Source organism: Calliopsis andreniformis, chromosome 9 (genome assembly GCF_051401765.1).
Source record: "Calliopsis andreniformis isolate RMS-2024a chromosome 9, iyCalAndr_principal, whole genome shotgun sequence".
NCBI classification, from domain to species: Eukaryota; Metazoa; Arthropoda; class Insecta; order Hymenoptera; family Andrenidae; genus Calliopsis; species Calliopsis andreniformis.
This window is the reverse complement of record NC_135070.1, coordinates 17,770,149-17,797,297: the sequence shown is the minus strand read 5'-3', so window position 1 is coordinate 17,797,297 and position 27,149 is coordinate 17,770,149. Positions and strand designations below refer to the sequence as shown.

The 27,149-nt window shown below is 47.7% G+C and overlaps 1 protein-coding gene across 5 annotated transcripts in view; it reads right to left on the bottom strand.

Moving 5' to 3' along the window:
• Window positions 1-19,914, bottom strand: part of Dll (homeotic protein distal-less) — a 69,458-nt gene extending 49,544 nt beyond the window's left edge. Inside the window, exons 1-2 of one of the 5 annotated variants that reach the window (XM_076385210.1) lie at window positions 18,763-19,914; window positions 10,292-10,533 (exon numbers count right to left, since the gene is read on the bottom strand). In XM_076385210.1, coding sequence (XP_076241325.1) covers window positions 10,292-10,533; window positions 18,763-19,261 — 741 coding nt within the window. In that variant the 5' untranslated portion in view covers window positions 19,262-19,914. The remainder of the gene's footprint in view (window positions 1-10,291; window positions 10,534-18,762) is intronic. The other 4 variants (XM_076385212.1, XM_076385211.1, XM_076385214.1 and 1 more) reach the window with 4 other exon arrangements.
• Between the last annotated feature and the right edge of the window lie 7,235 nt (window positions 19,915-27,149).

The following is a 27,149-nucleotide window of genomic DNA, read 5'->3' as shown; positions in this document are numbered from 1 at the left end:
CGTCCTCCCTCCACCCATCGCGGTGGTTGCCGCGGGAGTAGAGCAGCTTCTGGCCAAGAGGGAGCGAGACAGTGCAGAGGCAGAAAAGGATAGCGGAGGACGGGAAGGGGCACCCAGAACAACTACTCTGGATTCCTATAATTGTTCATTTTTGCAAATTCCCGGGTTTTTGCCCCCGGGGCCCGTGGGAGTTCGGTAACCCCGGACCCAGTCGGACCCTCTCGTCGCACAGCTCACGCTGTCACTTGCGACTCCTCTGTCGATGTTCTTGCACTGTTTTCTGATGAGCTCAAGCATTGCTGGGTGAGGAGCCCTCTGTGGGTTGATATTTGGGAGAACTCTAGAGTGGAGAAAGTTTGGGAATGCTGGTGTGGATGGGGTTATCTAGGAGTAGTAGGTGGATATATAGAAATTCTGGAAGAATTTAGAATCTATGTTAAGACTCATGAAGACTCATTCTTACAATCTTCGAAGCTATTTCAAATAATCTTTAGCTAAAATTTAGCACACTAACCATTTCCCAAAAATCACCTCAAGTTCCTAAGACAAACCCAGGATCCTGGGTGTTCTTCACATCCCTGGCTCCTCTCCTCGATCGTGCGCGACTGCCGCGAGAGGGTTCGGATTTACCGGCGAAATGTTGGATTTATTAGATCGAGATACGCGTGGGCGTGCCTGGACGTGGCCCCCTGCACCCCTTCGACCTTACCGTTAGCTACGTGCACAGGACTCTGGCGAGGTCTCTCGCGGTGCAGCCTAAACTAACCTAGACGAGAGTGGATCCAAGGAGGCACGCACACGCGTAAGATGAGCCAAGAGCGAAGGAGGACCATCGCAGACGAGGCTTGATGAAACTTCAGCAAAACTCTCCGAGTCCCGAGACGTTGTTGCGCGTCGTTCTAGGAACCGAGGGTATCGTGAATTCGATCGTCGGCGCCGAACGATGATTTATGGGCGAGAAAGAGCGAGGAAGACCGGGGCAGAGTCGAGGGGAAGGAAACGCGGGAAGGAGAAAAAGATCGGCGGCGAAGGGAAAGCGAGATGGGACCGTGGCATAGCGTTGCGCTGTGGAGGTGGGCCCCGCGCTCGTGGGAATCGTGATTCATCCCCGTTTGAACGGAGAAGTTGGGACTCTCGCGACCAGAGTGGGATCCAGCGATAGCCAAGTGTCAGAGGATTGCGTGTGGTTAACGGGCCACCATAAACGCTAACGAGATGCGTAACACGACGACGAGTCGAGCGGAAGTCTCAGGTACTGGCGAGGGAAAGTCCAAAGCGGGGTAGCACGGTAGGAAGAGAAGGTCGGTACCTAACTGCGAGCTATCTAAGAACCGATTCACTAACACCGAGCGTTCGTAGAGGAAGCCTTTCGTTTACCTCCTGGCGGCAAGCAACGCTGCTGCAACTCGCCGGGTTATTTACAGCTTCTTGGCATGGAGGTGAGCTCTCGCGGAGCCCGACCACTGCCAGCAAGAAGGAAGTAAGGATGATTTATATCCGCTGCTACCAGTCCTGCTCCCAACCCGCGATAATACCAATCATTATCATCGCTTAATAACAGGCATTACTGCCAACATTGAAATAATGTGTGTGTACCCCAACCTGGCTCAGCCATGGCTGACCCATTCTTACTATCGCAGAAGGTACACATTCTCTCTCTTTTCCTCTCCCCCCACCCTGCACCAGTGTCCCTCCTTTTTCTTCACGTTCACCTCCGCCTCGAACATCGCCACCTACTCTTCTCGTCTCCTCCTCTATGCCTGTCAGAACTATGGGTCCAACGCCAGGATCATCCTCGATTGCGATGCCTGGCCTCTTACCATAAAGTTGATCAGGTGCAAGCGCGCGCCACAAACGAAACGCATTGCGCCGCCGGTGATCTTCCTGAAAGATCTTCGAAGGAGGCGGGGAACGGGAGGAGGCTTTCGTTCCCTTCACGACCTAGGGATTCCTCGCGCGCGAGGGAGGAAGGAAGAGGGCGCGCTTCTGCCGGTCGAAACCCCTCGAGCCTGTTTTGCGCGAATTCTTCTCGACTCTGCCGTGGTTCTCCACCCAAGGGACCCCGTGTGCCCGCTCTTCGCTGAGGTATTTCTAGTTCCCAGCTCGCGAATCTTTATTCCGAGACTCAGGCGAACTTCGATTTTCTGGGTGTTAGCAGGTTTGAAGTCAGCTATGGAATAAAGTTGGAATTCAAAATCTGAGAAAAGTAAGTGTTGAGGTACTTGCTGATCATCGCCATACTGTCTCAGTAGTAGAATTAGTACTGCCATCGTTTAACTTCAGTACAGTAATTATCATCTGCCTTCGTATCTCCAGTATCTTTGCTATAAAAAAGCACTCCAGCATCCCTTGCTCCCAATCACATTCATTATCCAAGTGTCCAAGCCAAGGGGATCAATTTTCCTCGAATTGAGCGCAATTGAAGCACAATAGCGCCGTCGAAATTATTCCAATTTCAGTGAGACATGTGGCGTGTTTCGAGCTTCGTTATAGCGCGTTTCCGAGAAGCAATCGTCAGGGTTGTTCGACGGCCTGACGAATATCGTGCGGCTGCAGAAAAAGAATCCTCTTCTCGACTTGGAGAAATCGTAGAGTACCACGCCACGCGAGATACAGCGGCAGGAAGAAGGGGGAAAAAAGAAAGGAAAGCTCCAGCGCCCCTTATATTCTCGGGCGCGCGTGGTGGCGGTGTTTTCGCGTCGAGGAATCGCGGCGGACCTCAGCGTTTCTGCAAACATCGAACTCTCGTCTGCCGGTAATTATTGGTATTTGAGGCACTGTGGGAGGTCCCGCGAGGCACGCCAGCTCTTTCGATGCACGTACATGCAGCGCACGCGGCTGCGTGAAAATAATTATCGGCCTCCTCTGCTTCTTCAAGAACCAGCCAGCGCGGAAAGGAGAGAGAGGAAGGGCGGGAGGGAGCACTTAGCCTTTGATAAAGGAAAGACGAGTCGCCGACGTTCTTTTTCGTCCTTTTTCCTTTCTCCTGCTTGGAAAAGTGCTAGGACTCTGCCTATCTAGATTTTGCTCACTCTGAGATTACGGTTCATTGGAACGAGGATTTGATCTACAGCTTGATATTTCTTAATTTCTCTAATATTTCAATTATCAATGGTATGTATAAATTCCACCACTACCATTCAAGTAAGATTTTCTTGTTAATTCTAAATCCCGAGTCTAGGGAAAGTATAGTTAAAACATAGGATTACATAAAAGCGAGTTATATAGCTCGAATTTCCATCGTCACAGTCAAAGTCCTTTCATCACTGGTGCTTCTTATCGCTCAATAAAACTATTACCACCTCGATGCAAAAAATTTTGTTGCGATTAAGAGTTTTGCAGAGGTGCAGTCGAAAGGAAAATGTCAATAAAAATTGTCGGTGAAGGCATGAAAAAAGTAGGCAATTATTTATTCTTCGGCCCATTGAACACTATTAATCGTTTCGGTATTTTTCGTTGCGGAGGAACGTAACTTGCACGCTGCCGCTCGTACACGACATAATTACGCGTAGCGCGTATGACACGCGTGAAATGGCAGGCGAAACAGTGTGTATCGGCTCGAGTTTCATAGCCAGCTGAAAAACTAGTATTACTGGATTCACTTTTTGCAATGGCGAACGACTGAATGCATTTCCGCGAAGCCCGCAAAAAAATTGCCTCGCGATCGGAGCCGTCAAATATTAACGAGCACGTTGAACGAAATCGATCGATAACGCGCGTGAAATTCACAGATCAAAACGAAAGGATACTGCAGACACCTTAATAACGTGATAGTAGGTGCTAACCACTTCAGATAGGATAATAGAAAATAGATTGTAATTACACGTTTCTTGAGAACTCTAGTTACAGCTTTAAAGATTGGTACCACAAAAAAAAGAACGTCTTTAGAAGAGGAAATGCTAGTCACTGCCAAGTATGTCAAGGTTCACGAAAGAGGATCATAATTAAGGGAAAAAAGCTCATGCGACGGAACGATGTTCGTGTCGAACACTGATCAAGCAGGAACGTCAACCTATCTAGGTGAAGGAAAGTACATAGTGAGTCCAGAGACGTATGATTGTAACGACAACGCAAGCTATTAAACAACGGAAACATCAATCCTGTGGCATATTGCATCGTGCGCGACTTTCATCGAATCTGAGGGAAAGTTTTGTTGCGAATAACGTTGTCGTCGAGCATTATACAATATAATTGCGAGAATAAGAGGATTGCATCCCAGGTCATCAGGGTACTCGACTAGCTCAAAGACATCAAGAGGCTAAATTTTAAGTTCAGTGTAACATTCACTTATAATTCCGATCAGAAATTAAGAAATTCATTCCTTCAATCCCAGTTAATAATAAATCTCATCAGAAAGCCCTCAAGGACCTCAAGTCCAAGGAGCATTACTTTACATGCCTCTTCAAGACCATCCACCAGCTTATGTGTGTCGAAAGGTTAACGAGCTCGAGCAGCTCACGCGACTCAGCTCGAATAAAATTGAATTAAATAATGTATCGTGCACGATTTACGTGGATCATGCTGAATGTACGAAAATACACAAGGACGAGCGCGTGGGCGTTCACGAACCGTCGTCCATGGAATAATAAGCCGTGCCATGCGGCGGATCGCGTGCCTCGCCGCGAAACTTTTCCATTTTCTAGTCGGTGGACGTCGGTCGACAGATACCAGCCGATAGTGACTCGAACTTCTATTAGTTTTATTGCACGCGTCAATAGTACTGGGACAACCTGGATGTGTCCATGGACGTAGACAAGACTCTAAGCTACTCGGACACATCCCTATCTTGACACGCACAAACCGGCTGAAGTGTCGATGAGATAATAGCAGGATAAGCAGCTTCGATGCGGGTTAGGCGACTGGGGGAAGGACAAGGAATCGGAGACAGGATTTGGAGAGAGCTGCAGGAAGAGAAGTTGACGGGGAAAAGTGAAAAGCTAAGTGAGTTGGGAAAAAGGAACCGTGTACTAATGTACTACAGTAGACTACTATGTCGAAAATTCTTTGACAGAGTTTTGAGATGGACTTATTGTGAATGAGATATGAAAAATGGTATTAATGATATTGAAAGCTTCCTAGTTCGGACTCCATAATGTCACCCAAGGGGTAAATCGAGAGTCCCTCTATGTATTATTCAAAGATCAGAAGTGAAGCATCTAGGCAGAACCTATTACAGCGATTGCAAAGGAAAAAATCGACCACGAATATTAACGTAACATTTGTACCTGGAACAATGCAATTGACATTCGCGTCGAACTTGGCGTACCCGCTTTCACGCGGCCGTCGCCTAGCCACGAACGAACGGCGTTGGCCTAATGATTCATACAGCAACTCCGTCCACCAGAATCATCAATTATATTCGAGCCATTGTTCCGCGACTGGAGACCGGGCCCATTATCTAATACATCTAACCTACAAAACTAGTACCGACGGCGACGTACCTCGACTACGATACTCCACGTCGAATCCACGTTGAATCTGATAACAGTGGAGGGAGGAAACGTTGGATAATATCTCGAGATCGGATGAAAAATTCATATCCGCGTGAAGTCTGCGATGTCAGCTTCTAAGAACCCATACACGATGCTTGGAACAATATTTCATGTTTAGTGAGGAAGTGGCTTCTATAGCTGGAGTTGGGAAATGGTACTCAAGAGTTCCCAATGAACTGAGTACTCTAGGTTTTCTAGGTATTCTAGGTATAGGTCACTAGGTACTCTATATTATTAAAGGTCTTACTAACCATCATACCTTGACATTCCCCTCCACTCAAAATTAGAGCTCCTCACCCTTTTCTACCTTCACCTAAAACATCACCTGAGGAACCATACGTAGACGAACGCACTGTTATCAGCGCACATCATCTAGGCGCCCTCCCACCTCTATCTTCAAGAACCTAGGGTCCGATCAACACGATACACAGAATCATTAACTATCCAATTCATTGTTGCCGCGGCGAGAGAATAAGTCCATTATCTGGGCAGCATCTAACTCAATATCGGGACGAAAGGCTCGGCGAGGTAACACCAGCGGCATGTGCACGGTGACGCCAGTGATAGGCAGATAAATGGACGCAGATAAATGAGCGGAAAGCGAGGGAAAGGTGGAGATAAGGGGCGGCGGGGGGAGCGTCGCGTGGTTTGTACGCGGATCGACGTCTGCCGCAACAAACGTTTCGCAAGTGATCCAGTGTTACGTAGCCGCTAGCCAGGGAAAAGGGAAAAGGCAGTGGCATTTTTTCGCTCCTGTTTTTGCGTTGTCCAAGTGAAGCAGTAGCGAGGGGATCGGTTCTGCGATCAAGCAATGGACTGATTCTCTTCTTTCTCTATCAGTGGATCAATCCCGAGGATCAGCTCTCTTCAATGCTGCTCGTTAACTTTTCTTCTGGATCCATTCTCTCCTTTTTCACCCTTCGCCACTCGATCCTCCTTCACGCGTGAATATCTCCGCGGGCGATGTACAGACGCGCATGCTCGTTTCTATACGCACTCATGCATGGATAATGGTTATCTACCCGTTAATCTACGCTGTTTTCGATGACGACGCTCGGTTTTTCCGCGGATGTATCGTGTGCTCCGTCAACGGGACCTTGATCGCGATTCTTGCGTGGTAAGAGATACTTATTAGTTGCGAACGAGAGGCTGGGAGATGTTTTGATGAACGCGAACCGTGTCCGCAGTGTGAGATTGTACTTTATGAAACTTCTGGTATCAGGTGGTTCTAAGCTCCGAGACTCGGCGTCAGCGGTTGATAGAGAAAACCTCGAGAGGCTGAATGATTCTTAGTTCTATGCAACTCCTTCGTCATTCAAGTTCCTCGAAGTCTCAGCCATTAACGCGCGGACAAGTGTAGCCCAAGGCGTCACACAGCGATCGATTAACTTCATACACCCCAGTAGTGATAGCATTATCTTACTCCCAGGCATAGGAGTGAATTGATCCATGCAGTAGGGGGTAGTCGCTTCGATCGTTCACAGTAGCCGATACGGGATAGATAACCTTTCCTCTATGTTAATAATGTATCCTTCGTCGACGAAGGAACCCGCTCCCAAGTTTCCCTGTCGCTTCCCGCGAAGATGCCAGAACGGTTCACCCTGTCTGAAGAGGGGGGAAGACTGTCAACGACGGTGGCGTTCCCGGGGCTTCGGATTTCAAATTCACCCAGCGTGCAGCTTCCCTCCTGCGCGACTTTCGAATCTCGTTTCGACGCGTTGGCATTCCCGGGGCCAATGAGGAGAGATCGGCCACGTTGGTCGGCGAGGAAGACGAAGAAAAAGGAACCACCACGCCCAAGGTACGTGGCAGGAACGCAGACGTCCGTGTTGGTACCTATGTAGTTGCCGTCTACGTGTGTGTCTATACCCGTGAACATACACAGGCCGGGTGAGGCAGTGTGTACACTTCGCGTGCACAAGTACGCCCCGTCTTTCTTGCCCCCCTCGCGCTTCCTCCCCGTGGCAGCTCGCGCGCACACCGGCGGCACGAACGCGCGCTACCACGTCCTCAAATTGAAGCCCCGAAGAAAAAGAGATGCGTGGCCTCACTTCTCGTTCCTCTCTCCGGCTCTCACCGCGGCCTCCCGTTCCGTCTTCCCTCGTCTTCGTCGTTTTCCCTGGCGAAGTGGTCGAAAGGGGAGGCGAGGCGGGAGAGAAAGCCGCTGGTGAAGAAGACGGACGCCGCGAGGGACGACGAGAGAGAAGCTGACGCGGTCTCGCGGCGGTCGTGGTGGCGGGGACGAACGGGGCCCAGGGAAGATGGAAGAGTCAAGAAGGCTGTAGGCGCCATGTTGCTGGCGATGACAAGAAACCCGATGCGACGGTAGCTGGGCCAACAGTACAGGCAGAGGCGCTTGCTCGGACGCCTTGATTGGCCGATTACGGATTATGCACGGTGCACCCTGAAGAGCGCCGGCAGCTGGCCGCGACGCCACGGCGAGCTTTTCTGCCTACGCTGGTGCGCGTTGCAGACCTCGGAGATTTAGAAGCTTTCCGAGGTAGTGGAAATCAGTTTGTCGGAAAAAGAGGAAAGAAGTAGTGAAATGATGACACCTACTGATCAACCCCTGGGCGGGCTTTCGGTAGGGTTAACTCCTGAAAATATTCAGGAACCTGAGTTTGGACCCTTTTAGGTTTACTATTTAGAATTTCGCGGTACTCAGAAGTAGCTAGTACAAGTTACACCCCTGGTATCTCTTTCTGCTATTACCCAGAGTCTAAAATTGTAGGACTATTAAATCATAGCAACCCTTCTAACACTGACAATAGCCTCGAACCGTGTCCACGACCATAAAATGGAGAAGCAATTCAGGCAGCCAATGCGTTCCATTGAAAATCAACGATAGAACGTTATTTTGCAAACAACCTGACGCGATTGCTCATCAGCTTGCGTCGCTCGCTCGGTTCCCTCTATAGGGGAGTGAGGGGACCAACTCCCGCGGTGCTCAGACTAATGAAATTATCCGGTCCGGGACCCCCTGCAACGACATCAACAAGCCACGACAGCCAGTTATCCCGTGATTACGCGATACGCAGTTACGTATCACGGCGTGCGTACCTACCAGAAAACCTTTAGCCTTTTGACGTGTTTGGGGTCGAGGTGCCCTCGGCAAGTAAATCAGACGTCCTGAGATGTAGCTACCAATTAGAGTCATTGTTTTTACTTTGTTTGCCTAACTTACTAGTATAAATTAGCAATCCTGGTACGACTTCAACTCCGAAATTATAGGTTGGTAATTTCCTGAGACAGTAAATCATGTTGTATGATGACTGTGAATTAATTAAAGAGAACATAGTTGCACCTACATCAATATCAAGCGGTATATGTAAGAATGTTTCGACAGACCTCTTCTATCCTACAACTTGTTCTATAAACAAGAATCAAGCAGAAAACGTTCCAATATTTCCATAATCATGTCAATCAATATCGTCTGAACACTACATCTCGGCGAACTAGGAAGAATCCAGCATGTAACAGATTTCACGAGCCATCTCAGCATAATTGAATGAGACGCGTGAATGCGTAATTGGCCCCTACGATCGTGATTTCAGGGCTTCCTCGATAAATCGTCAACGCGCGAGGATCCGCGAGGTGGAGGTATCGCTCCAATTAGCCAGAGAGCGCGATTACCGTCTAATAAATCGTTAATTGGAAACCGTGGGACTATCCGTGAGAAATTCATGGGCCCTGGAGAAGACCAGCTCCAATTAGCTTTTGACCACGGTGCCCCCCACCCAAGCCCCTCCTAATAAATCGTTAATTGGAAACCAGGCTGGGATAATTAGCGGAAAGCCCTCCGATGGCGGGCGCGTAACCCGGTGAAAAGGTGAAAAACTCCGCTGGGAATATTTATGACTGGCTCGTTAGTCTTTCCCATCGATTTTATCCCTTGCTTTGCAGCACTGGACACCGCGGCAACCCTATCTCCGATGACCAGGGCGTGGCGGATCGGTGATTTAGTGAAGCCATTTGTGCCGATAATGCTGACAGATGCTGTCCAGCGGGGATCCTGTTACGCTGGACTGTCCTGTGCAACAGGATATCACCGCGAACCTGAGGGGTGGGCGCTGGACACGTGGATGCGCCGCGAAGTGGCTCGCAAATGTCGCGACACTATACGTCGCAAAAGTCGACGTAAGTCAGGTCAATATGAAAGACTTTTAGAAGTCACGAAGAAAGAATAATTGAAATTTATAGGAATTTTCCTCAATTTTGAATATGATTTAATGAGAAAAGGATCCAAAATGAATTCTTTGATTCCAAAGTGTTTGTACAAGATGGTGATTTTTTAAGACTGTTTTGCTAATCTACTTTGGAAACTTTATTAAATAATAGTGAAGACTTCATTAAATATTTAGGCTCAGTGCATGTAGGCACAATATCGCCCCAAATCAAATCAGCAGAATAAAGAATTCAATAGTTGACGTGCTACAGTAAAATTTATCCACTTTGCTCAACACTTCCCACACAATAATAAGTCTCGTTCGCCATCTCGCATAAACAGATCAAAATCGGAGTGGACCTATTTCTCTCCATTACGATCGCGAACACAAATCGCAATAAAATTTTCATCCGAACAAGCCTTAATTGCCCAGATAGGGTTCGAGATGGAGTAAATACCAAGTGGGAAAAAGTCACGGAATGCTCGCGTAGGATTCGCGTGACGAGTGGTAGCGTCCATTCGTCTAGATAGCGCACAGAAATTTCGTTGCGCGTGAGAACACGGTGCAGAGGGGTTGGGCCGCTTCCGTGAGAGAATTGATCATGGAATGAGGATAGAAGCAGAAGAAACTTACCTGCGTTTGCGTCAGTCCGAGGCTCGCCGCTAGCTCCGCTCTCTCCGGTAGCGCGAGGTACTGCGTCCTCTGGAACCGCCTGTTCAGCTGTTGCAACTGCAAGCTGCTGTATATTGTCCGCGGTTTTCTCATCTTCTTGCCCTTGCCATTCCTCAGGGAGCCGCCGCCACCGCCGCCGAGCTCGTCCACCAGGCTGCCACCCTTATCACCCAATGGCGAGAGGTCTGCGAACATGCACCACCCTAACATCAACTTTCAGAGACCTCGTCACCTGTGGCGTACGAACTAAAGAGAAATATGTGAACTGAAACCTGACCACCACTGTTCAATTTAATTTATGTTAACTTAGACTGCACTCGGACACTGTTTTCAGAGTGTTTAGAATTCGAAGCGAATTTTAATGTGTAATGCGCTTTTTGAACAGTCTTCAAATATTCCAATGGTTAGTAAGTTTAATATTCATATGGAAAAGTAGAGGATGAACTGGAGGAACAAAGTAACTTTGAATATTACATCTTCATATTTGCATATGCCTTGATACTTGCATATCAGTTAAAATTTATCTTATTTATTTAAATACTCTCATAAAGGGGATTCTCCAAACTCCAATAAAAGTAAAAAAGGCCTTAAATTGTGAAACGATTACCAGAGTTCAAAATTAGCTCCGAAAGGATTCAAGAGAGCGATAACGCTTCAACCACGGTAAAAATACCGAAATATCGAAATAAATATCGAAGTCTCGAGGTTCATAGCGGAGGCCCGCGGCATTTAAACGGGCCGCGATAAATCACCATTAATCTCGATTAACTCGCCACCGATTGCTATCGCTTGAACAATATCGAAGCGCTAACCGCGGTGTAATTAATTACGGATAAGAAATTGTTATAAATTAATCTGAAAATAATTACGCGCTGACTAAATAAACGCATCGCGTCGGCCACGGGTGAACGCTATCGGCCCGTACGATCGCGCCATTATGTTTATACCCTAATTACAATGTAGCGTAATGCGGCTCGCGGTGCGAATCCTTGAACGTAACACAGACATTTAGAAATCCAAACAGGCCTGCCTTGTCATTTCCCCGGACGTCAGGCCTCCCCCGTTATTATTTTCAAGGAAGCGCGAGAAAATCCTCGGGTGCATCGACAGACAGTAGCAAAGGGAGATTGTCTGACGGCAACAAAGGCAACAGGGACGACGACGAAACTCAGAATTACATATAAGCGACGTAACGTAACGTAACACGGGGACTAACCGCCGCGGAACTTTTCTCTGTGTGATAATAAGCGTGACTATTAATTAAAGTAATTTATGGCGAGCGGACGGACATGCATACGCGCGTACACGGTATATGATTCCCTCGTGATTTATTGCCAGCCGTGTCACCGACACGGGGGCGTGGATGCCTGACCCGGGGATCAACGAGTTTCAAGATCGATCGCGAAACGACACCCAGATTCCGATTTACCGCGGAAATGGTCGGTAGCACTGTGAACGCCTCTTGGAAACACCTGAGGCGTGTCTTGTGCGACACGACGCGAGCATAGAGGGATTCTAGTTAATATAATATATTTAAGGCAGAATGATTTTATAGTTCGTTAGGTGTGTGTGAGAAAATTTGGAACAGGGGTGTAGAGTAATTCCCATTAACTCTTTAATCTTTGGACACATAGCGTTGATTATTTTCAAAAAGTAAGTAATACAATGTTAGATCACTGAAAAAGTTTTATTGAAAATTAAAATTATGCTGGTGTCCGAACATTAATGGGAGTCACTTTAAATCTTTTTGGTTAGGGGTGCGAAGTATTGTGAAAAGGCAAGAAGTTTAAGGAAATCATTAAACTTGACTTGTTTCTAACAAAACTAGTGACAAAAATCTTACCTTAAAAAATTCCCTCATTATAAACACTATAAGTTATATTACACTGATCACAAAATATGTTTTGAACCCTGCGCGAAGCGTCATTTTGCTACTGTGAAGCGTGAAGGGTTAAAGTTTGATCTAGCAGGTAAGGTTAAACCACGTGACGTAGATCACGTGACTTCGTCTTTGCGATTAATCGATTCTATGATGTCACATAGTAGTCGCGGTAACGTGTTTCTTAAAACCGGTGGAATCTCAAACTGTTAATTATTAAATCTTTATAGTGAAAAGTGATCTTATACTTCCTACTTGAAAATATTGTTCTTTTAACTACGTATAGTTATTTATTTTAACCGTAGTAAAATAGTTTCGCACCGTACAGTTATTTAATACTTGTGTTTTGACTGCAAGATGTTTCATAACCTGCAATGGATTGGTCGGCGGTTTCCTGGGACTATTCTACCTGTCAGCTGTATTTCTTTTTTATGTAAGTAATTAGGAATAATTAGTATTTTTCGACAGAAAAAGTAAGGAATATTTCCCGATTGACTTAATTGGATCGAGATGTATGCCTTTTTGCTAAGTTTGTCTGGCGATTTTTTACAATATTCGCGTACTAATTTTTCCTAAAACATTCAAGAGCCGAGTTCTTCAAAGACACTCCGATAAAAACATGCTTCGATCACATTTCTTTCGATCGACCATGAATCCGCTTTTACAATCGTTTTTTCATTTTCACTTGGAATAATTTTCCATGTTTACCCCCTAGTTCCTTGAAATAAATACCGCTGGTTGTAGATCAGTCTTATCTCTTAATACTGTCGATATTGATGTCTAATGATCACATTTCTAGTCAGCCGCGTATCGTTTTTCCTACGCACAGTGATTTTCCTTACTTATCCACCGTCCTCGTATTAATTTAGACGTCATTTTATGGACAGGCAGACAACAAAACTGTCTTACAAACATCTAGTCCTTACTTACAACTGTCAAGCTTCCGTTTCTTCTTATCAACTCTATTAAGCAGTCCAGTTTGTAACTGTGCTTCTAGAACAACTATATCAGTTTCAACTAGACTCTCCTAGACACTTTATCAGGCGGATGTAATATATATTATTCAATACATCGTTGTTCTTTATCGCCCCGTTACAAAACATGGATGTCGCGAAAAGACTGATGAGTGGTTTGCTATCTAAACGCATTTGAATGCCCCTTGGACCAAGGACGAATTGATTATTCGTTATTGGTGCCTTCCCATTGACTATGGATAAGTAATAGCAAATAAGAAATTAAAAATAGCCTTCGCGAAGGGGTCAACGCATGACCTCGTTACCCTAAACTATAATACAATTTTGTTCACAGAAACGTCTACCCTTTATCAAAAATAATAAATATTCAATTTGGCTGCTCTGAATCTAAATTCGATCTTCATCGCGATCGAGCAATCGCCAAGGGACTGAATTAAAAAGAGGGTAGCGTCATCTTATCAGAGTATATTTTAACAATTCTTCCTAAGGCAAATTTTCGTCCAAGCTCACCAACTACTTTCAACAAACACTAAATATTTCGTGTATAGAGAAACTAGTCAATAATTAATTATTTCCAACGACGATTTGCTCAAAAACACACACATCCCCTTTATCGCGAAACTTATGAGCAAGTATACTAATCACGTAATCGAAAAGGGGGCGACGAAGGAACACCACGCGTTGAATCGCCGCTAATTACCCTCTTACCACCGACCACAGTGTGTACAATGAATTCACTGGCACGCTGGCATTGATTGCGAGCGGGCCAGGCCCCTTAGTCACAGCTTGTGATGCAACACCAAACGGCAGAGAAGTTCATAAAGCTCTAGGTCCACAGTGGCGAGCGAAAATCGCCGCGAAGAAGGCGCTGCCGCGTTTTACGATACATTTTTCTTGCCGGCGTTCGCGCTGCGAAAGGTTATAGTCGTTAACGCGACCGCAGTATGCAAAGCAGTCACTGAAAACCGTCTGAAACTACCACTTTGCCGTAATTCACACGGGTCATTTGCGAGCCTCGCTCTGCATTCTCTGCTACTTTCGTTCCGTCGCGGAGCAACACAATCTCAGCGTGCGTCCAGGTTGCCGATTACTGCTGGGGTAGCAATTTATCGACCTACATCCTTGGCCATCGTGAAAGTTGCCAGCCCTGACGATTAATACACGTTCGAGTCCAATCGAACCCCTAACCGAGGAAAACGATTATTCCGTGGATTAAAGACTTTACGCAAACTGAATCCTTATCAAACAACAATAGAGTTTCTAGTCAAATTAGCCCGAACACGACAATGGTTAGAGTCCCTTCCGTTTACCACAGGGTACGACATGGAACATCAAATTTCCACTACCATCGACTAGACCTTCCATCAGTACGTAGTCACGAATTGCTAGTAGGGACCGGAAGTTCCCCGAGCGCGAAGAAAAAACACAAGCTAGGCGAATAGTTTATCGTTGATCGTCGAAGCTGACGGCCGTTGCGCGGCGCACTTTGCGTGACGGCAGTTCGAACCCTACTTTTCTCATTGTCAGCTGGGGGACGAACGAATTCCCAGGATCCGGTTGAGTGGCAGCCCGCGCCGTATCTGCGGATGTATCTATGCTAGAGAAAACACGACTTCCGCGCAAATCCTCGTGCCTGAGTCCTGTCATCGTCGCCACCATCGTTCAGCCGCGCACAGCCTCCCCGTCGAGATCTAGGCGATCCAGGCGTGTTCCAGGTCGCCTCTCCTAATCCTTGTGAAAACAACCGTTTAATACCTAATCCATCACCCTGACCTGGGCCTACCGCATTGTCTTTGAACCGTTCCGGATTAATTTGGCCCGTCGAGCGGCCAGGTCGGTGACTAATGTAGAACTCGGTGAAGGTACAGGGTACCCACGTTAATTGGATTCTGGTTCCCGAGGTTTGCTCCTTGAAACGTCGGGGATGCTTCTTGTCGATGACAAGACAAGAGGGACTGGACGTGGCGACGTTAATGGCCAGTTCATTTGTCGCGATACAGATTGGATGGTAGATTCTTGCTACCACATGAGGGAACCTTCAGCGTTGTTTGGGGTGTTGGTTGGTGAATCTACTACACTGGGAGATCGTGTAAGGAATTTGGTTGAAACATAGATTAGTCTCTTTTGTGTTCGTTTATAAAAGGAAATTTTTTCGAAAGACAAAGTTAGAGAATTTTGTTGGGAAGAGTAATGATGGCGCGAGAGAGTTTGATGCTCGATGAGGATGGATTTCTGGACTAAGTAGACAGCGAAGTTGTTAGTCGTGGAATTTGAGTACATGTGAGCTGTCTATCGAAACTGATTATCATTAGTCACTGATGGTGGTGGCGAGTTATCTTTAGATCCTCGATCAAGCTGCTGTATTAACAGAATGCTTATTAAGGGAGACATACTTAGAAATCTCTTATAATGTGGATTGCAAGAAATGTCAATCAGGGGACGTCTATCAATCTATCAAGGGCTGTCACATTAACAAGTTCATACTAAAAATTTCTGATTCCTTCGTAATCCATCTTGGTAAACTAGAAGTAATTGAGTTTCTTGGCCTGCTTCTGTTAGCTCAATTCTGTTCAAAATTGACAAGCCTTTCTAACATTTTCTTTCAACAACTTTTTTCTAACGAGCAATACTGGATCAAAACATTCTAAAAATTCGCATACCACAAAATCCAATTCAACCACTGAAGTATTAAAAGAATCATGTACACTCGCATCAGCATAGTTTCGTAGAAGTCAAAGAACAGGTGCCGACAGGAAGGATGCACAAACAATAGCGTGCACCTTGGTAATTAGCTCGATCGTGATTCCGAAACGATTTTTATTATTTAATTAATCCAATCGCCTCCATCAACATGTTGCCGGAAAGGCCAATATCGACCACGAACAACTGAAACGATCTTCCGTTTGTCAGATTCTCGCTACCTGTCGCACGCGCGTGCTACCTGCATGTAAGAATTAATTAACAACAGTACTACGATTCGATCTCGATAAATTCCTCCGCCATCAGCTATTTTACGAGTGCTCTGGGAATGCTCATGGACAAATATCACGTGGTAGGACGGAAAATGTCTCACTGTCACACTGTCGCAAAAAACGCTATCGAGTGGAAAGTACAGTGACCGAACGATATAGAAAAATCACAAGCAATCAATAACGACATGGCAGCACGTGGCCAGCCGTCGATGAACGATCGTTCGGTATCGTAAGCACGAAGATCGCAATGCAATCGCCTTACAACACAATATCGAGCATCGCGTTTCTCTTAGACACGCGTAGACTTCTGGGAGCCCTCGAGCGAAAATTTCCACTAATCCAGTTAGTTCTTGCGCGGTGCTCTTACACGGGAACTCGTCACAGCTCGCCTAATGATTTATGAAAACCTAACTGCTCAGAAATTGTTATCCTAACGAGAGAAAATCGTTCGTGATCTCTCCCCATAGACGTCTCCCTGTCGCAAGCGCTTCGGGACACGTATGTGCACCAGGATCGCGACCCTTGGAACACGCAATCAGCCGCATTATATTCTCAATGCTCGCGCATTTGCAACTTTGCGAGCCGAGCAGTCGCTATGGAGGAAGAAAAAATTGCCGAGAGTGCAGGGCAATAGTTAGCAGATTCTTCGAAGGGTGAACGGTGTATATCCGGAGAAAGAACCCTTTCTATTTGAAACTTGTCCTTTTTCCCAGTAATTTCGACAAGTCTACCCGTCCGAGGCAATCTATAAGCGATGTCCCCGTGGTTCGAACTACGCAAGGGATAGTTCCACCCTTTGAGCGCGTGCTTTCATAATGCAAAGCTACACGGTAGATATTCCAGGAACAACGAATGGGTGGGAAGGAAGAGAAACTTCGATCATTATGAATTTAAGGACAAGGGCTCGCGGGAATGATACAGTGTATCGAGTCCTGCTTTTTCCTCTAAATTCCTCCGTAATTAGTTCTGAACGCATTCATTGTCCAGTGTTGTACATAGTCCCTTGCTAAGTGTACTCTATTCATTGATCGAGGCTAACACCTATATCACGAGAGAGATGGAGTCACGGTGTGGAGAGAAATCTCGAATCATTGGTTTTAATAAGAGTAAGGTCCTTTTTCTAACTTGGCACAGCTAAGGTCAACGAATGTAAGACGCTATCGACAGACGGAGCAGTCTGTACCGAGAGATGCTGGGAAATTTAACGCGCATCAAAAGTGTCTGGTAACGAGACACGCAATTAGCTGACTTCGCTATTTCGTCTGCTGAAGAAGACTCGCATTATGTGCTGAAAAGAGGCCAGAAGGCAGAAGAAGAAAAGCCGAACAGTTGCGTATTTTGGCTGGCCGTCTAGGAGCGCCTTCCGAGAGACACAAGAGGCGGCCCGCGACTAGTCCCATTCAGCAGCGCAGGGCTTTTTGTTTCGTTCGTTAGCCGCTTTGCGGGACTTTTTCGGGGTCCCAAGAGGATTCTCTTTCCTAGTCGTATATCTTATTCCGCTTCTCGGCGTTATTGTGCCCGTCCATCGGTAGGCCGTCGACCGACCGCTACCTGCTACTCTAGATTCCCTCTTCCGTTTTCGTTCCTTTTTTCGGGACAGCCGCGTCTGTCGCTCCTTCGGCCCGACACGACGGAATCGGCAGCGAAGAACCTCACGGATTCAACTTGGCGCCTGATCGCCACACACACGCGCGAATAATGAACACTTGATGAATGACTTCGCGAGATGATTCGATTTGAGAAGACTCGAGACTTCATAGGTGACAGATATAGTAGGGGACTGACGGTGAACTGTTTTGGTATATGATAGCCGACGGTGTGGGATGGTATACGAATAGGATGATTCATTGTGGAATATGAGGTTATGAATATGTGAGGGTGGATGGAAACTCAATGATGAATAAAAATATTTGATACTAAGAAGTTGTCTGGGGCACTTTTTTGGTTTATTAAGGTTAGAACTCTATTAATATCTTACTGTATACTTTGGACTATTTTAAGAAGAATCATCGACATAGAGACTGAACTATATGTGTAATCGCTAAAGGGACGATGAACACTCAATGTTCCTTCAGTTCTTATTATTATCCATAATAATAGTACGTATCTATTACCTGTTCGCTACAACAATGACACACTTCAAGTACACAGTGATTATTACACTGAATAGAAATACTATCTCGTTTTTCAATAAATCATGATATTCGAGATACATCACTGTTCCAGCAAATAGGCGATATGTCTTCTGAAGAGTCTACGGTGATTCAAACTTTTACGAAAGAACCAAGGGTAAAAAATCTGACGTCTCAGAGCACATTTGCCAGCCAAACAACACTAAGAAAACATCCCAACCCCAAGCTTCACCGTAAACCCTCCAGCGGTTCCTTGTTCCGTGAAATCACACAACACTGTCTCCACTCACGCGAAAACGTATAACAAGCTCCTGAATTTTTCTCTCCGTCCCATGCAAAACGCTTGACCGTTGAACACCGCGAATCTAGTTCGAACGGAAGCAGTGATCTAGCGATTTCCAGGAACAAGGACGACCAATCTAGGTTAACTATCTCTATTATAAAAGTAGGAATAAAAAAGGCTGCGAATACATACAGTTCGGGTACTCACCGTCCTTGGGCGGCGAGGGGCACTGGGGCGCGTACGATCCCAGGTGATATCCGTAGGCGTTGTGCTGGTGCATGGGCGCGAACGGATATCCGGCTAGCGCGGACCTAGGACTGGGGAAACCTGCATCCGCGTGTTGCTGGTTCCCGCTGCCTGGGCCGCTGGTTTGGTGGCCGAGCGCGCTGACTTGATGCGAGAACTGATGAGCACCAGGCACATTGTGTCCTCCAGGGTAGCCGCCGCGCAAGCTGGCGGAGTTGTACAGATTGTTGTGTTGCAACTCGATGAACGCCGATTTTCCACTTTGCGATACGGGTGTACTAGACGTGGTGCTGTCGCCGCCGTTACCGCCAGGCGGGCCAGGCGTCACCGAGCCGAGACCCGTGTGGTGAAGATGCTGCTCCATGTCGGAACCACCGCCTCCTGCACCTGCACCGCCGCCACCGCCACCACCGCCGCCGCCAGAAGGTCCACCACCTCCGGACATGCTATTCGGGGTCGGGGTACTCGACGGACAGGGGTCGCCCGCCCCGAATGGGCTCCCCAGGTCCGTGAAATTGAGCGTCGTCGTGCTGCCCGGACGCTCCACCTTAGTCGCGACGTCGATGCCGCCGCCACAGCCCACGGTTCTCGCGGACAAACTCGCCGACGACGTCGTCGCCGCCGCCGTCGCGCGAACACCGTACGGGGCCCGAATCTTGGGGCCTCTGGGTCACGTCAGCAGACGCTCAGTTAAGGGGATGGTATTGGATCGGTGGCGAGAAGAGTCGACATTGGTTCTAAGTGATGGCTGGGTAGTTCTTCTTCACTGACACAGATGGTCTTTGAGATGCGAGACGTAATGATGCTTTTGGGGGACTAGCTATGTTTGAACTAGGCTCCACTGTCACTTCGTAGGGAACTAAAGACTTCCTTCATAGGGAAACTCGAAATAGTCACTGATGAAGAGTTAATCGTCCTCACGTTCACGTATTCACTATTCCTGGTTTCAATCCCAAAGTGTTTGCTATTGTCAGATCACTAAGCACTTCACCCACGTAACTGTTGCGACGGAACGCAATCCAGTGGTCGTGTTGCTATTTCCAGGCACAGAGATTTTGCACAAGTACTATCGTACGTCACTGAGCGCCGTACGCGTCGGCTCGTCATCTACTTGGAGCGTAGCGTTGCGCGAGTCGAGGCGAACTGTCCATCGACATACTGGTTCTTTTCACTCCGCGACGAAGCGCGTTGCGCTGGCCTGTCGATCACCGATAGACTCCGGTCACGTCTAGCGCGCGTTAACGACGGATGTGCACTACTGGTCGACGCTGCGACACCAATCGACAATACGCGAACGGAACCAATGGTCGATGGATCCTGGACGAGCAGCCGGTTGGTCCAGTGCCTCCGACGGGAACCGATAATCTGTCGATGCCCAACTGGTCTGTGACAGCACACTCGCGCGAACTGCGTAGCCGTGATTTAATTGTGCACGTCGCTGGGATGATAGACACGCGTGCGCGCGCGCGCACGCTCGCTCAGCAGCCAGCAAGTGCTTTTTCCACGCGCGTCGCGGTGATTATTCGCCGTCGAGCATCTCTCCGTGGTGACCGATCTGGTGTCGTCGGGAACGGTCGCGACGATACGCCGGCCGAGCGTAGGGAGGAAGAAGAAGAAGAAGAAGAAGACGACGACGACGACGAAGAGAGAAAAGAACACACGCGCGCCTGGCCCAGTAACTGCAGTGCACACCGCGCGGCGCGGACCGGTATAATGATACATAATGAAGCCTGAGCCTCTCCCCGGAGCCCGGTGCACGGTTTCCGAAAGTCGCCGCGGTGGCGCCACTCAAGGCAACGCCCACAACAGCCGTTACTGCGCCCGCTCATTGGCGCTGCCAGCCTCGCCCCACTCCTCGCCTGTGACGTCGAGCGAGCTGATTGGCCGCGCGGAGGCCATTATGGTGTCGAAGTGGGCGGGGACCTACCTCGGCCACGTCCACCCTATTCCGACGCCCTCGGGGCACCTTCGTTCGTGGAGGTGTTCTCTCTACCTGTCCGGGGACCCTTTTCGTTCGTCGTGCGCGAACTATGCTGCCACTACTCCCGACAGACTCCGTCGGGGGTATAGCTCCAGAAGAAACTCGGAGATCACGATCGACGAGGGTTACTGGTATGTATGGAGCCCTGAGTTTTGGGGCACACCGAGGCTGCCTGTGCTCTCATCGATGGCAAATTCGATAGGACTTGAGTTGAGGAGAGGTGGACTCGACATCTGGGATGCAAGTGGATTTTGTTGAGAGAAGGATTAGTCATTTCACATGGGCTTTCTTTTATTGATTTCTTCGTAGAATTGGAGCTGCTCCAACTGGTAGGAATTTTCATAGTTGTGATGTTTCTTTTGTGCACTTTGATGCACTTTGGTATTCTTGTAATTTGGCGGTGCTTTGGTGAAATGAACATAGGTACTCTTAACAATTCTGGGTCTTGAGTGTTTTGTATTGTTGGTACAATAAGCTGCGGTTGGAAAGGTGTATAATTTCTTCTATAGAGAGTCGCCTTTTAAATGAGAAATTAAGAATGCACATCGCACAGGGACACAGTAGAACGTCACCGTGACAGTTTGGCAACAGACGACATCTTTGGCCCCGCCCATTAACCCACCGCGAAAGGAGTAAACCGCTGGAGGTGGAGCGGCTCAAATGACACGTTTTTCCGCTCTCACCTACGAGCAACATTGCTACTAATGCTACAGCTTTAGTTCACTGAAAGCTCCTTTTCTACCGAACAGATTCCACATCCACTTTGCTTAAAACTACCCATTTCTCAGAAACCCTTGGCGAATCCTTTCGTGCAAAAACGAAACAATTTCCCTGAGATCTTTTTCACACTACAATATTGACTTCTTCTATTTTTCAATATCTTCGAAGTACGCTGAAAATTACACACCGTGAAGAGACACGGAAGACTGTAGCCATGCAATGACCTAAATTTTCTTCGAAAGATGCTATCTCGCCGGCGGTCGCATTATAGGTAATAGAACTTTTTATCGAAATTGCGGTGGGTATAGAGGCTGCAGGTAGCACGGATGCGGGAAAAAATTTACCCACGGAGTAAATTTCGTAACGCAGTAGTGGCTTTTCGCTGATCGTATCTGCGAATGCAACACGGTAGACAGGTGAAGGATCAGATCCCGTTCGCGGATAATCTAAAGCGTGGTCGCCCGTTGCTCGCCCACGAGCAACCTTTGTCTTCCACTACGATTAATTTAATGTAAATAATTTCGCCTCCGTCGTCTGTAATTTCGATACTCCAACGAATGACTTCTGTATCCACCGTGACTGTAGTCCACATTCTTCATTTGCAGTCGGTAGCACCCTCAGGGGATCAAGTTTCACAACTTCCTTGTGCATTGAGGATTCTATATCTACAACATGTCCCTTAGCATGAGTAGGTATTGCTAAAAGTACCATCAACCGTGTTATATTTCAATATTTAATCAGTTCCATGTTACAACTATCTCTTCAATCCCCTCAGCATGTTATAAACCTCTGCTCACGAGGGTAGATTGAAACAAAATCGCAAGGCGACAGAGACGTCTAATTATGTTGAAAGTCTCGGCACGACTGGGAAACGACACGTCCCTCGCTCGGCAAGCTCTTATCTGATCGCTTCTAATCGTCTTCCCAGAATTAACTTTTCCAGTCCCTCCCCCGAGTAATTTTTTCATAGGCAGTTGCATTGTTTGCGCTGCTTCGATCACAGGGAACGGATGGCTCATAAATGTATCCAAGCTTGTAATCGACAAATGATAATCATTAATTAAGAACGGAACGAACTTTACTACTTGGATCCTAAGGAGAGAAACGGAGAGTGAAACTCGAGATGAAGAATTGGAAGCATGAATTGGCATGATTCTCGACAGTCTCGGTACTCGGGGACGTTTCTTCAGCCGAATGATAATTACGCCTAATCAGTCGCTGGTCACAATTACCAGCTGGACTACAGGTATCGTCCGCAATGATACGAGTTGCCGGTTAATACTCCATTCATTAACATTGCATCACGTCCCGCCAGCGTACACCTACTCGATGCTTCAATTACGCGAATATTTATTCGCTATACACTCAGCCAGGCACGTGAGATTAATTGCGCGGTATTGGACAATGGAAGGCACGGAAAAATCGCTTCCACGGAAACAGTGGCGCTGATAGGCATTCAGGACGCCTGGGGTTCCCTTTCTATTGAGATGCCAAGGACTCCCCGAAAGCTTGGCAACCAGGCGTACCCCGACGAAGGACGCGCGATTTTTATCAGTGGGTCAAAGACTCGAGGACGACCAGTCTTAGCCCGAGAATCCATATAGCGGACGGATAAAACCGGATGCAAAAATAGCCATCGAAGGCGCCGCCGGTGGAGTACTTAAAATCAAATTTTTCTACGTCTTCCGGAGGAGATCACTTCCCTCTTGGTAAATAGGGGGTACCGATGCGCCCTCAGGTACGGCACTAGGCCAAAAGAGCGTGGCACGCTCTTACAGCGCGAAATTACATTGGGGGGCTAATTGCACGGCGGCGGTAGCGCAAACACGTGTCATCAGTTGACCACCACCAACACCGTGCCGCCACCACCACCACCATCGGCATCGGTATGGCCATCGCCATGCAATGCCCATGGTGGGTAGCTGCGCGGTCGGTTGTGTACGGTGAATTACGTAATTGAGGTAAATGGCGGCTATCCAGAGTGCGGGGAACTGTGCTAAATAAAATGCCATTCAATTAGGCGACGAGAGGACCCGCGTCGACGTTCCACTCCCGCTGCCTCTGACGAGCCACCGCAGAACTTTCCTAAAGCCGATAGGTCCTCCTGTACACGCGAAACTTTCTGCTTTAAAAAGATCCATCCCTGCTATAGGGCTCCCTAAGAATCGACGGATAATTGGAGACTCGATCGACGCGATTTTCAACCTGTTTTCGACGCGCTGCGAGAGCGTAGAATCACAGGGAGCTTTCAGGAATTGTTCAATGCAGATAGGATCCTCTGACGAGAATTTAAAAGAGTTTGGATTTAGATGTTGTTTTAGAATTTGGATAGTGCAATTCGCAGACATTGTATTTCCAAGGGCTATTTAATTGTATTTAATTAGAAACTAGAAAAATTATGAATACAATTTCCTTTCTCTTTCCTCTGTCAGATACTTAGTGTTCCATTCTATTATCTAGGTGACAGGCAAGAATTTCACCAGAAAGTATCTAACACTCCTGCCGACAAATGTTCAACTCACCTTGTTTTTTTATAGTTCAATTTTACATTCTCGTCGTTGGGAGGGGAAACGCTGACAGCCGTTCCCCAGGTGGAAAGTAGAATATAAACAGGAGCAGCGCGGAAACTCGCACACAAATTGCCCTCCGAAGCGTCGGTTGCGTTCCTCGGTTCTCGTTTCTCTGCCGACCGAAACCGGCATAAAAATAATTCTAAATTACAGCGCGAAGCAGCACTTTTATCGCTCCGTGTAATTGCGCTCGCATCTCGCGAAGCTGAGGACTTTCTCTTCGCTCTCGCAGTTTCCGTGATCTGCCTGTTCGTCACTCAACCATTTCGATCGGCGAAAACCGAGTCGCCAAAAGACTGGCGAAGTCCCTTCGGCTTGAACTTATCCCTCCAAGTCCTTACGGTTGCCCAGCTCTCCTGTCGCTCGAGACATTTTCGATACGTTTCATTTACATTGGTAATGGCACGTCTTGGAGCGTGCGTGTACAATTGCGAGGAAACGAGGGACTTTAGGGGATAGGCTGGCTGATGGCAGATCTTAGAGAGCTCCTCGACGCCCGGAGCAGTGACAAGCTCCGATCATAATTTTCGTTCTTTACTACCCGGCAGTAAAAGTCGGGGCCAGTATAGGTGGGCGTTGCCCGCAAACATTGTGTTTGACCGTGTTCTGCACACGGCATTACTCCACCGTCCGAAACTGTTTCCTATATTTAGCCTGGGCCACGTCCCACCCTCTGCCTCAAGACTGGAGAAACTCGCTCGGTTTGTAAATCGAATCGATGAATCTATAAGACTTCCTTCAATCACTTTGAATCGCAACACGGGTACAGATATAACGTGTACCTGTTTATGTTCCTCTCATTTTTCTCCCGAACGTTTTTTCCCGCGGAACTACCTGGTGCATGCAGGCATACAGACGTATGCGGGTATGAAATTATAGATCAGGTGCACCAGATCGCAGGAACATCCGGCTCATTAGAATTTCAGTTTCGTTTAATTCAACGGTGTACGCGGCTCTGCAGTGGATCTCGGGGCGAGAAAAACAAAGAAGTTGTTTAGAGGAGCACGCACCGCGCGGGAAGACGGAATACCGTGGCGGTGCCGAAGCTGACGCGCGTTATCGCCTTTGGTATTCAATAAAGGTAAGGCTGTCACGCGAGTAGTGCTGTTGAATTTATTCTACTTTGCCCATAGTCTTGGGGCTGGGCCTATTTAGGATTTTAAGAAAATTGAAATATTTTTAAAGTAGAATAATCCCTCTTAAATATACCTAAGAATTTCCCATGTGAGGTTCAGTGTGAGATCGATCTGGAAAAGTAGCAACATCCGCCGGCACCTGTAACCTCTCATTGAAAGGATAACCCCGGCGGGAGATCGCGCCACACCCTTCGCGGTGTCTTTCACCCCCTCCATTAAGATCGTCACTTCTGACGTTAGCCGATGAAACGCGGCATCCTTTTGTTTCTGGCCGTCCATTCACTGTGCGGACGACCACCTTAAGAGTGACTTTTCCTTCCTTTTCACCACTATTGGAACGAGGAGGAGGGAAACTACAGGAGTAGAGGGGAAGAGGGGAAAGAACGAAAGGTACGGGGATGGAAAGATAGAGGACAGAGTAGAAAACGGCTCTGTATAATTACAGGGGCGATCTTACGGGAGACCTATGGTGGGTGAGTGACAGTGGAGTCCACCTTTCTTAATCTAATAGGTCTTCCGTAGAGGAAGTGGCGATCCGAAATTAGCCTGGAAAAATTGGTTTTCTTTGAACGAGTGTAAACCGTGCGTCCACTGCTGATTGGAACCCAAACCTGACCAATCAGACGCAACACCAACCTAGACATTGACTTTCCTTCCATCCTCGGCGCTAGGGACCTTCGTTACCACTCCAGGCTCTCTGAAATTAAAAAAGACGCGACCAGTCAGACATGGAAGGAATATCATCCGGTTCCCGAACGGTGACTCGGTGAGAAGGGTGGCTTCGTGGCCGCGTACAAAAGCTGGAAGACAATGGGAGGGCGGAAAAGAGCACTCGTGGAGTGGGCAGGGGCGGTCAAGCACGTAGAAGAAGAGAAGAGAACGCGAAAAGGGAGAGTATCGAGAGAGAACGTCAGCTGGCCACGTTCTCGCGTGACGACGCTCCGAACCGTCGGCTCGGCTCCCTACATCGCGAGGAGGGCCCTCCTCGTATCTCTGTCCCTCATTACTATTCTATGTGTCGTAGTAGAGGAGGGTATTCAACGGCGCAACACAACAACAGCAGGAATCGGGTCGTGTGCGTGCCTGAGCTGTGCGTGCACGCGCTCGCGCACGACCGAGCCTCTAGCCGCGTTCCCTTTTCCAGGAGAACACAGCGCGGGGTGCTCGCATGTGCGTGCTGCCGTGGAGCGCGGAGCTCTAGCCACGCTAGCCCGCAGCGCTCGATGTCAACTCGTTGCCATGCATCTGCCTAACCGGCCTTCGGCCGTCACGCCATCGCTGGACTCGAACCACGAGTAATTTCTCGTTCTGATTCTAGATCCTATCGGTATAAGATAGCGAGTCGCGAGAAACGAAGGGAAGAAGGAATAGTAGCATCGTGAAGATGATATTTCTTCATAGGTGGTCTTAGGTGCTTGCCTGGGCGCTGTCGGTTCGTATGTAGAAGTAGCAGGATCGCTGTAAGCGGAAGGATAGGAAGCTCGAGGATTCGTCGCGAGGAATTCGAGGGTAGAAGAATCTGTAGAGGGTTAGTCCAAGACCCTAGCCAGAATCTGCGATGCTTCCCCCTCTGTAACATAATTGGCCCCTGCGCGTTTTAGACTCCTGCCAGAAGGGATTTCTGGAAGTCGATGGGCGAGTCCAATTTCGGCGGCATTTATGCGATGAGCCTGGGGTCGGTGTTTATTGGTGGCCAAATAAAAGTCTCGTTCGATCTCTTCAAGCGTTAGAAATATGACTGTATTTATTGCTTATTGATTTAGAACGTGAGAAGTTGGAAAACTCGTATCAAACGATAGCGTGTAATACAGTCCTCACCAGTGAGCCATACGGGTGTCAGACGAAGCATATAATCCTTGATCGTCGAAGTCTCAAATCTCTGATAGCGTGTAATAATACGAGAACAGTAAAGCGAGAGAGTATTAC